General features: G+C 38.5%; 1 protein-coding gene across 5 annotated transcripts in view; it reads left to right on the plus strand.

Annotated features, from left to right (window-relative positions):
- The window catches only part of LOC136433418 (fasciculation and elongation protein zeta-2-like), a 39,196-nt gene that overhangs the window by 2,533 nt on the left and 24,352 nt on the right, over window positions 1–12,311 (plus strand). For all 5 annotated transcript variants that reach the window (XM_066425614.1, XM_066425613.1, XM_066425611.1 and 2 more), the window contains exon 2: window positions 1,557–1,923. In XM_066425614.1, the coding sequence (XP_066281711.1) occupies window positions 1,574–1,923 (350 nt within the window). In that variant the 5' untranslated portion in view covers window positions 1,557–1,573. The remainder of the gene's footprint in view (window positions 1–1,556; window positions 1,924–12,311) is intronic.

The raw sequence follows: 12,311 nt of genomic DNA on the forward strand, positions 1-12,311 counted from the left end.
TGACCGTGCCGTGAACTACATGCTTGAGGACCTCGAAGGCGACCATGCATATATTAAAGCCCTAGCCTCCACTAGGCCTTCCTACAGGGGTACGGGTCGCCGAGGATCGGCAAAACTTGAAACTTTTGAAAGGGAATAATTGTCAAGGAAAGTTACTCCGCGGTAACCTGATTAACACTTCCCCCTCCGGAGGGCATGAAAATGAAAATCTATGGTGGTCAAACTTCCCTGGCAAACTATTCTCCCTCTGACCAAGGAGGTTTACCTCCTTGCTCCGACAGATGAGCCGGAGACAATATAAGTCCGGCTCGCGGAGGTACTTAGTACTTGTATTTGGGGGACAATTTTTCAAAGTTTGACAGCAGCCATGTGCCCCCAGAAATAAGGACTTCAATCCCTGACCGCCCGGCCTGATCATGACGACAAAACAAAACAAAACAAAGCAACAAAACAATAACCTTAATCTGGATTTAAAGATTATTCGTCCCAGTTAGCCAGTACCTTGGTGTATGTAGATAACGTTAAAAATTCAGTTTGCAGAGGATATCATCGTAGGACGCCTCACATGCACCCTCCATTAACATCAATGGCCACCGTACCGGGTAACATAAATCCGGCACTTTGAAAAGCAGTGGATTTGAGAGATCTCTAGCTAGTGCAGCATCCCCAGGAGTGCATTATACTATCACTGGGGGACGTTGAGTTAGGGATCTGTCAGTGGACGTATCTTTTCAGGGTGGCGGAATTATGTACCCTGGAGTAGATGTTATCTTTAGACTAATAAAGACAGGTTGATGGGACATTCATTAGTTGATATTTGATACAACAATAAACTCTCTCATCATGTTATGTGAACCAGTGTTCTCGCCAGGCCTTTTCAGCATAGGGGCCCCCTATGCTGTGATTTGGACCCCCTATGCTGTGATCTGGACCCCTATGCTGTGTTTCAACCAGCATAGGGGTGTTTCTTTCTGGGACAAACCTTGTGACCCTTCATAAATCTTATGATAAGTTCATATTTAGCTTTAGAATGAGGCTGTGACAGAGGAAAAACTCTACTTCACAAAATTTATCCCTCAAAATGCATGAAATAATGTCTCATTGGGTTATGAATTTACAAATTTTCCGGGAGAACATGCCGGACTCCCTACTCTGGTCACTCCACGCGTGACTTGCACCGCGTAAAGTTGGCCTTCTGTACCTGACCCCTATGCTGTGAAAAAATTCTGGTGAGAACACTGTGAACTATTATCATTTTCCAGGTAACTTCATGCTTTTACAGTTGAAAATTCAGCTTTATGAACATATCGTGGTGACATGGAGTCTTTCGTACTTGCCGTCGATACTTTTCTTCAGCACACTAAAATCATCGCTGAAAGTGACTTTGTTTGATATTGTTAATTCATTATCTATCAAATACAACATCGTTATAGATAATACCTCTAAGTTATGGTTTTCAAAAATCGCCCTTTATTACCATCGAAACTTTGATAACTTTTTTTTACCGGCATTAGACAAATACTTCGTTCTGAATATGATTTCCGTCTTTGTTACAGTCCCTCCTGGCCCGGAAATGCAATGGTTGGTCCCTAATTTGCATGCAGGAAGTGGCAGCCCCACCATGATGGAGAGCTTCAAGATGGCGGCGCCACTCGCACAGATAGACGACGAGTGGCTCGACTTCACCTCTCCTTCAGACGTTGTCAACTCCAACGACACCACCTCTTCCTGCACAGATGACAACCAAGACGTGGACAATGTGGATAACTGTGGTTTTGGGGTCGTCAGTTTCAAATCTATGGAGGACTTGGTGCACGAATTTGACGAAACACTGAACATTTGTTTTCGGAACTACAACGCCAAGACAGACTCTATAGCGCCGGTAAAGGTGCTTTCACAAGAAGAAATTATGGAGAACTCCGAGTAAGTAACTTCTTTACTAGAGTCTTCATATATTGGTTGAATTATTCCTGAAGAAATCGTAAGATATGAATAGTGAATTTCGGTCTGTAGCGCAGATTCCTTCACTGTAAGTGTAACTGCGGTGTTGATGATCTTTGACCATTTCATCATCGCCATAGAAATAACGGGACACTGATTTAGGCCAGGTACGAATTTCGCAGGAGTGCTTTACATTGGTGGCAGAACTTCTTACTTTATTTTTTAGTCGTGAAACAGCTGATAGCCATGGTTTTGAAGGAGAGTGCCTTATTATTTTACGATTATGTTGACCACACACAGCCGCTTCTGCTTCTTAATTGAAAGTGATGTGCTGCAGAAGAGCAGTGGCTCAACATTTAACAAATTCACTCAACATGCATTGGCATCTATAAGAAGGAAAGCAGTCAGCATTTAGAATTTGTATTGATAGCCAATATCATAAAATATTGGCTATAAGTGGAGAAGAATGGTATATTTAACTCTTCGGAGGAAAAGAAAATGTATTAAGCAAAGAAGGTTGAACCAATTTGACAGGTCGGATTTTGTAGCCACAGTATCTTACTTTTGGTAACAACCCCCCTCCCCCTGTCACATACTGCATCAAGGAATCCTTTTTCATTGGTATTGAGGAGGCCTAGAGTATGTCAGCCCCTTACAGATATCCTATGTACAGTTTCTACACTACTTGTGTAGAGGAAAGAAGTATTATAAAGGGGAGAGGGTTTTCTGCTGTAACGTTATATGACCAGAATATATGTGGTAGGAAAAGACTGGTTATTGGGAGAATGGGATAACATTATGCTCAAACCAACATGTTCCTTTTTTTTTAGATATTTATTTTGCTGTTTTAGGTTTGGTGTATTAGGGTACCTACACTGAATGTTTAACTCAGTCTTAATAGATAAATGGTTTGGATGCTGACTTCGGACCAAGTTTGGCTGCCCATTCTCAATGTCATCATCGGTCAGCTGCAACACAGGCTGCCTTTCTAGCCATACTTACAGAAGTGGTTATCTTATCTTATCAGCCCTTAAATTGTGTCTGTTAGGAAAAGTGAACAGGTGACTAAAATTTAATAAGGCATTGGAAAGATATGGCTCCCTTTTCTGGTCATGGTGAAATTTAAATAGACATGTTAATTTTCAGAAATGTTGGAAGCAAAATGAGAAAAGTTTTAACTTAATCAATTCATCAAGGTGTTCACATGCAGTGTGAAATTTCCTTTTGGACAGCCATTGCTGGTTGTTTTACTGGTAAGGTAATGAGAGTTCATTTTACCTTCAACACAGATGATGTACGAAAGTATTAAAAAGGTGGCAGGTAAAATAGACTAGTCTCCTGGATGTGATATTTAGAAAATATTTAACTGTTTTATAATCATCTGACTTTAGTCTATTTGATATCATCCCATTATTATTCAATGGAGCAAGAACCAAGAAGTATTTGATCATGTAGACCACAATGCTTCAAGAATAACTGGCAGTATTTGAGGGTTGGTATGGCATGACCTGCCAGAGATGTGCAGGTCTCCCTGGACGTATCAAGGCCTACTTGAGATTCTGCCCACATAGAATATTCAGGCCTGGGACAGGAGCTTGGCAGAAGGGCCGCACAAGGAGGGGCAGGTGTGAGGTTCCCAATACCGGGCAATAAATTTTACAGCAGTTCATGCTGCTGTGGATTTAATATGCAAGGCATGGGAATTCAGGTGCAGCATGTATGTAGATCATGACGGCTCATACATGTACCTGGAGCGTGGAAACGTGATGAGTAAGATTATGCACAATGCGAAGAAATCGTGTCATGATCAATTTAGCCATTACCTACATGGATCGTATGGATAAAATCTAATTTAAATCTTCTCATCTGTGCTGGGCTCCAGCCCTTGGGACCACAGAGATATCAGTATTCTGGTCAGGTCTCATATTCATAATCACGGAAAACTGGTGGCCATGCCCATTTTAGGCTGTTGGGCATGAGTAACCTATGCCTTGATTTCCCCTATGACATGGTTTGTAGATAGTTACTCCCAGGTAATGTGGAGGTATGGGAAGGAGTATGTTTGACCACTGTTTGCTTTCCACCTCTCATACTGAGGATTTTATTACTCACAACGCAGTTATATTGTTTTGTAATCAGATTAAGGGAGAAATAGATAAACAGACTGAGATTGTAGTGGCTGGGAAGTACCTAGTTATAGATGTGAACTTTTCTGTACTGCTATAAAATCTCACTTTCAATGAAGCCAAGAGCAAGCTAGAGTGAACGTTATATCAGTATATGAAGTATACCATGGGTGGGATAATCTACCAATTCAACAGAGACTGTGTTGACATAAATCTATAAATGTGAAATTGAAAACACCGTAGCTGTACTACCGTATATTCTGCTGTCCACAGCAGTAATGTTTGATGACCATTCCTAAATTCATACCCACTCCATATGTTTCTTCCTGAAGGAAATAGTTGATGAAGCATCAGACCCAGAAGTCAATATTTGACCCCCTTCGGCAGCCAGGACATTATTTTCGTGTGGTGGATTTACTAATGTGCTGCCCTGGAGGACTTGCTGTGAAGTGCACAGTTTTATTGCCATTTGAAGGTTACATTCAGTATGAGTTTTCTCTCCTAAATGTCAAGATTTACATTTGATGATATATATATATGTGCTTCATTAGGTAGCAAAAACGATCTTAGAATAATGGAATGTATAACTGACACTAGATCCTTCCCGTTCTATTAATTACTAAAGATATGAGCTTTCTAAATGATATGATTTCAACAAATTTGTAAAGTGCACAGAAAGATGCATTCCTGTTTCAAGCACCCAACAAATTCAAAGTAAAAATACATGCAGCTGATGTGTAATAACGTATCGTCGAAAAGCGCATATATAATTTTGCATTAGAATCACATGATGCATAATTGCTGTTTCATGCACTAGTGAAACTTACATTACACAGTAACTATGATTTACTGTGAAAAGCAAGCTGTATATCATGCTTGTGTTAGCAATTTTAACACTGTCCCTGTAAATTTTGTTTGGTGGATGTTTTGACAGATAGAGTGCTTTGACTAATGGAAGTGTCTGTCAACAAGTAGGTCACGAAGGAACCTGTATTGCAAAAACTCCTGTCAGGAGAAATTTATTCTGGACAAAATGTATCATGACAAGACATTGAGGAGGAAACTCCCTCTTCCTAACTTACAGATTACTGTATCGTTTTGATTGACTATAGCAGAGGGTCACCACTGCCCACTGATTGTGAATGTAATGTCTTTCATCAATAGAACAAATGACTGGAACTTCATTTTCAATACAGGTCAGGCAGTACAAACTATGACAAGGTCCAATGATGAAGTAACAGATGGTTTATCCATGGTGTAGTGAAGATCCTGAAGTCTCAGACATTTGGAGGTTGTTCCTTCCTACCTCCATCCTGGTTCATTCTGGAAAGCAAGGACACTTTATCTTATATAATGTCCTTGTGGAAAGTAAGACGTACTGTCAATACCAACATGATTCAACCCTTGACGTGAGTCACGTGACTATACACTGCATATAGTCCTGTATTCCCGTTGAAGATATCAGAATGCTCATGTACATTCATTTATGTTGGCAGTAAATAATGAATGATTCTGTTTACTCCCAGGCAACTAAAATTACCATCTAGATCTTCACCAGTTAAAAAAGTACAGATTATTTGCTATGGGGTTTAAAACCTGATTGTGACTGATCAAATCCCTGGCTACTGGCAATCTTGCTTGCTGATTGTGCTCAGGTTAACAGACATGAAGTCATGCATCCCTCAAAATAAACAGTGACCAATCCTCCCTGACATTGGGTCATCTACTTGTCTAGGATTACCCAGGTCTTGCTTTGTCTGACTAGTTTTCACTGTAAACAGGGAATGTTTAATTATGTCTGAGGGCTGCCCTGTGTTCACAGCATTCCTTAGATGCCTGTGGTGTATCCTCAGTGGGGTGATCAACACAGGCTGGCACTGTCCTGTCTGAAGAGTGAGACCTACACATGTGCATGTATATAAAAAAAGTAGGTCTCACATCTAGCCGCTGTGAAATGAATAGATTATAACAGTAACAACATTTGGTATTCACTTTCAACATCTCTTTCGTCATATGATGTAGATACATGTAGAAAAAAATGAGAGAGCCATAGTTTTCATTGATAGGCTGCTTCAGGGCCTTTTTTATTTTCCAATTTTATGACTAGTTCACTTTACAAGACCTCTTTGGCACAGTATATTTTCCTACCCCTTAATTACCTTCACCAAGATCTACTAATAGTGCTTTCTGCTAACCTTGTAGTCTTCTATGCTGGGAAAGTTCTCTTGACAGCCAAAACTTTCACTGTGTAATTGCAAACTGAGAAACCACAAAGTGGTGAAAAAATAGATTCAACTATGTTTGAAGATGGATAATGATGAGGGAATTTGTTTGTTCAAAATGTTTGTTTTCTTTTTTAACAAGTATAGTGAAAACTTCTGTGTGAGAGCACTCGGGCTGTACAACAAAGTCATAGCACAGTACTGTGTATGCAGAGCTGACTTCTCTTATCTCTTATCCATTGAAATTAAGATGTTTGGAGCTGACTGTATCAAAATCATCATCATCATCAATAACCATGGATGACCGTGGGTTGCATGTTGTACTTTTTACAGCCGGGTACAAGAACTTAGAAATACTTTTTAAAAGGAAATTCCTTCAAAACTTGGATGTAAGACTATATGTTTTGGTGAAAGAAGACTTTACTTGTTTTGACAGTCACAGATGTAACATTTTGAGATAGTCAAGAGATGCTCTCAGACTAGTCAACACGCGGGCTTCCCCATCATCAGCTATCCATCCTGTTCCATTTCTTTAGAGTGGTACACCTAAACATGGGCAAGGTCAGGAAGAGGTCAAATCAATCAATAATCCCCAATTTTATGCTCCTATGCTATTAGAACACAAAGTAAAATTGTTGATGTGTATGACAAGTGTTCCCACCATAAAAAGAGAATTTATAGTTATAAAGAGGTCATAAATATGTCTCAGCATAAGGAGCATGTTATTTTAGATGAGAGATACTCCCATGTTGGTTAGATTTATGGCAACCATCAGACCAGGGGCCAGAAGGGGTGGGTCTCTAGTCTGACTTATATAACCTCCGCTTCTTTCTTTGTCCAATTTTCTAACGGGTATGTCCGAAACCAGTTGTTTTATCCAAGTTTGAACTGAAGTTTAATTCAGAGCATATTGATTTTACTGCCAAAATGAACCCTGCTCCCTGATTGGGTGATTTGTCTTCGTACTAGGCTGTCGACAGTCCTCTTAGTCAAAGAAATAAAGATAAAAAGCCTAAATCTTTGTCTTGTCTTTATATATCTTTGATGAGCCATTATGTCTGTCATTTTGTGTTTACCTGTGTGACAATTAATTATATTTCTGTTACTGCAAGGATTATACCCAAAGGTATATTGAATATGCTATGTGTGCACTATTGTAGCCCCTACAGAGATGTTCTAATAGGATTTCACAGAAGGTTATGAATGTCTGTGTGATTCGCGAATAGCTTTTCAACTGCAGTAAAAGAATATTTACTGTAGCCTTGTATCTGAGCCATGTGCATACGTGTATAATCTGTACAGAATTTGCTCAAGAATATGCTAAATCCATTTGAGAGGCAGTGTAGAATTGCACGAGTAACATCAAAAACTTTCTTTTCAATTACAAAGTTAATCTTATTTGCCAAGGTCTTACAAAAATAGATCAGGGTTTGGCTTTCAGAATGACCTGTGGGGCCTCCTGTAGACAGTGGCTGCCAGAATGTGTGCATTAACTACATTAAAATCTCCAAATAGATGGAAAGGTGATTACTCTGGTCCCTGAGTAGCTAATCCTTACAAATAGTATCATAAATTCAAACTTGATATGTACATGTGCGGTTCATTCTGCCTGTAGCAGACTGATAAGTTTACCATCTGGTCACTGAAACTTATCATAAGACTTTGTAATCCCTATATTTGTCATTGAATTTGTATGAGGATATTGCAGAAAAATATAATTAAGTAGCCTAGAACAGGAAAGGAAGTTGATTTGATATCATCTGAATAGAGCGGCTAGGATGAAGGGAGGATGATATTTTAAAACTTAAATAAAAGTACCAAAATACAAGTACCAATCACACGAGCAGTAGAAGAATACAAAGTTTTTGAAGTTGATGTAATATCATCAATGTTGCTATGTGAAAAGAGAAGTGAAAAGAGAACCTTACTGGAATAAAGAGAGAGAGGCCTATGTCAACGCTATAACCAACCATTTTGTTGTCTTGTGATTGAATTGGCTTTTAGCAGTAGCATCTATGCACAGTAGAATCATTTGTCAGCACTCTAATGAGAATAAACTAGGTCCTATCTCAAACTCTGGTACATCATCCCTTTTGAAGTAGACTTGCGGATTTCTTGTTCTTTCATTTCTTATTTACTAGTATTTGAATGGTAATACATCAGCCTTGTGCTAATTGTTTTGTTCTTAGGCGAATGGCATCAATATTCATCACACTGGATGATCCTGGGAAGGATTGCATTAACGGGATAATTGAGGTTGTTGATGTATGTAATAAAAAATACTATTTTTGGAAAAGAAACCATCGTGAGTCACAGGCCTGATGCTGAGATCCCATCAGCTGGCCAGGCAATGTCCCTGGTGCTGAAATGCATTCTGTCCTACTCTCATTTTGGCTCTCAGTGTTCCACACTAACAACAGTTACATATCCAGTCTTGAGTGAGTTAAATGCTTTGATATAATATTTGTCAGAATTAGAAGCTATGTTTTCAACCATTTTGACCACAATATATTATCCTGTTTGAAAAGGGTTCAAATTTAAAGCTTATGGTAAAGAATATCGCTTAAAAAAACTAAGAAGCTAAGATGAACAGATATCTCCATTTTGGTATATAAAGCAGAGAAGGCTGATTTAGTTAGGGATGTCCCTGGTGCTGAAATGCATTCTGTCCTACTGTCATTTTGGCTCCCAGTGTTCCACACTTACAACAGTTATATATCCAGTCTTGAGTGAGTTAAATGCTTGCTAGAATTGTTTGTCAGAATTAGAAGCTATGCTTTCAACCATTTTGACCACAATATATTATCCTGTTTGAAAAGGGTTCAAATTTAAAGGTTAAGGTAAAGAATATCGCTTTAGAAAAACTAAGCAGCTAAGATGAACAGATATCTCCATTTTGATATGTAAAGCAGAGAAGGCTGATTTAGTTGGGGATGTCCCTGGTGCTGAAATGCATTCTGCCCAGCTATTGTCATTTTGGCTCACAGTATTCCCAGCTACAGTAGTTACATATCCAGTCTTGAGTGAGTTAAATGCTTTCAAATCATGTTTGTCAGAATCAGAAGCTATCTTTTCTTATCCTACCATTTTTACCACAAAAAATTATCTTTAAAAAGGGTTCAAATGTAAAGATTAAGAATAATGCTTCAGAAAAACTAAGAAGCTAAGATGAACAGGTATATTCATTTTGATGTGTAAGGTAGAGAAGGCTGATTTAGTTTCCATTCATGTAATCATAGTCACCATCAGCTGTCATGTATGGAAATAAGCGGGTAATTCGTAATTCCCATGCTACTTTTCCATGTTTACTGTTACCCACCATCAGTGATGCTGAAAATTGTTCTGTAACACAGAGGAGAAGAGACTATTCCTGTCAATTTAGCCCATGTTCACATGGCATGCCTGTTCTGATAACATTTGGCCAGCGGTGCAAGTGATCGTATCACTTTTGTTACACTAATAAGCTATTTGTTCAATGAATAAACCAACATCCATTTCCATGTTTAAGTAATTTTCTTTTATTCTAATTTTGGCATGAAAGGAGAATTTCGGGGAAGGAATTCAGAAGGATAATAATGTGACATGAAACCATACATAGGATTCTCACATCATCTATGTAAATGCATCACCACAGTCTAGATTAATGGTACCTCAACCGTCTAAAGTTAGAAAGCGCTTATCTTTGTTATTTTGGTTGCAGAATGGCACCGCTTTGTTGTCCTACATCTACATATATTTTTAGGAATACCGTATTTCATGCACGTAGATTAAGCCTAATGAGTAATTTACATTTTACTTCTGCCAAACCTATTAACAGTTCACTAGTATTTCTAATTTGACAGACTATGGTACGGAGATAAAGCATATTCTTGTATGACATCATCAGATTCAGAAGGAAATAGTTTACTAAATCACAAATGAGTCACCTATTTTTGAGCCTTGGAATTCAAGAAGGCTGTCATCCCCATTGCCATGTAACTCCCAGCCGCCAGGATATCAGTTCCTGTGCTTAAATATCAAAGAGTCTACAGCTTGGGATACCGTGATGATACGTCCTTCATTGGACTCTTCAAAATAAGTATGGCAGGTACAGCTTTGAAACAGAGCATAAAAAGTTACACTGCTACAAAATGTGTCCCCAACATTACAAATACTAGTAGTAGCCATAATGAGTCTCTGGAAACATGTATAAAAAACAGTTTGGTCCAGGTTTGGATTGGTAGATGCTGTCTGGATAATCAATTCAACATAGTTGAGTCTGAATCCAACATTTTAAAAGATTCATCAGCACTGCATTGCAAAATCTTGGCGTTTTAAGACTCAAATGCTTTTTAAAAATCAAAAGATAGCATCTTTATAAGATTTCAAATTCAGTCAAAGATTAATCTACATGTAGATCCAAATTTCTAGTGCATACTCCTATGCATATCCTACTTTTGTTGTATAGTCATGTTACGTTAGAAACATGAGATGACATAATGACAATATATCATTTATTTAGCTTACCTGTTTAATCTTAGTCTACAGGCATATCACTAATATTGTTAAATAACTCAAAGTGAGCACATGCCTGTGTCGTGTATCAAAGACTTCTGCTGGTGAGTTATCCACTGTATTTGATTTCTGGGGTGTCCTTTCCTTTATCTTGTTACAAAAAGGCAGACCACTTTGATCACTACAATCAAGTCAGTGTCTCTTTTTTTTCACTGAAAAGATTATAGACTGATCTAAGGCAATGTTCTGTGGACTGGGATATATTATTGCATGATATACATGATGTAGCTCTGTACTTCAGACTGGAAATACCGGTAACTTGATAGCTAGAACAAGGAAAATAAACCCAGGCAGGCATGACATATCACCAGTCCCAGGATTACGGATAACTAGGTTTTGCATTACCCTCAAGTCTATTCTAATAACCAACAAGATTAATGATATTTGCAAAGCCATCCCTCATGTATCAAAGGGAAAAGAAAATATGAATATGATTGGTACAGTTAAGTGATCAACTTGTCATCAGCGGCTGTTTGTGGTGACTATTTGGTCTAGATTCTAATGGAGCTGAAATGTGCAATGTGGTAAAGGTACAAGTCTAAGTCCCTCAGTCCCTGTCTTAGATCTCCCAAATGTCACTCGTGTTTGACGAGAAGGTTTAGTTTACTGTCTGCAGAGATAAAAGACCGATCATCGTCCCTGTGTTCCTGCCAATCAATGAGTAATCCAGTGTTCAAACATCCTCTTTACATCCTGGTACCACCTGTGACTCAACTTCCGCTGACTTCCAGGTTCCAAGGAATTTCAATCAGCCAAATTATGTGAAGGCTATGAATGGAGTGCCATAATTTGTGAGATAAGGTGGCATCTCCCCCCACCTCCAGGAGGCCCCAGTGTACAGACATTAATGGCTTCCCCTGTACCTTGGGAGGCCTGGGCACATTACCATCACTTAATAATTCAAGAGCTGCACTCTAACTTGGTTCCATTCCAACTATTGGTTAAATTCATATTGCCCAGAAGCAAGGAAGACTGATTATTTCTTTATGTGTCAGGTCTACTGGGTAAATTAGGTTTGTAATGTACTTGCATTGGGGATTGGTTTGATAAAGGGATGCTTGCTCTTCCAAGGCTTCACTTCACCTCAATGGCCGTGTGGTGATATAACATTTGAAGTAATATGTGATATGATTGTAAAAGAAAATGATAAACTCTGATGAGAAAAAGCAGGTATCCCTGTGAACTTTCTTCTGTTTGTCACACTGATTCTCCATAATCACACAATGTACATGTACTGTATAATTTTGTAGAAATATGTTTCTCTTGAGTATTTGTCCATAATTTACTAAAAAAAGTTTAAGCATATTGCCCTTGATGAGAAATGTTGTATCTTGGACACCTTTGTGTCAGGATGTTACAATGATGAGAGTAAAATTCGTGTTTCCTCTTTCAAGGGTAACGTAACTAACCTTTCCATAATACAGCTTTTAATGGTAAATGTTAATCATTATTTATATGGCACGATAGC

Source organism: Branchiostoma lanceolatum, chromosome 4 (assembly GCF_035083965.1).
Source record: "Branchiostoma lanceolatum isolate klBraLanc5 chromosome 4, klBraLanc5.hap2, whole genome shotgun sequence".
In the NCBI taxonomy this organism is placed as follows: domain Eukaryota; kingdom Metazoa; phylum Chordata; class Leptocardii; order Amphioxiformes; family Branchiostomatidae; genus Branchiostoma; species Branchiostoma lanceolatum.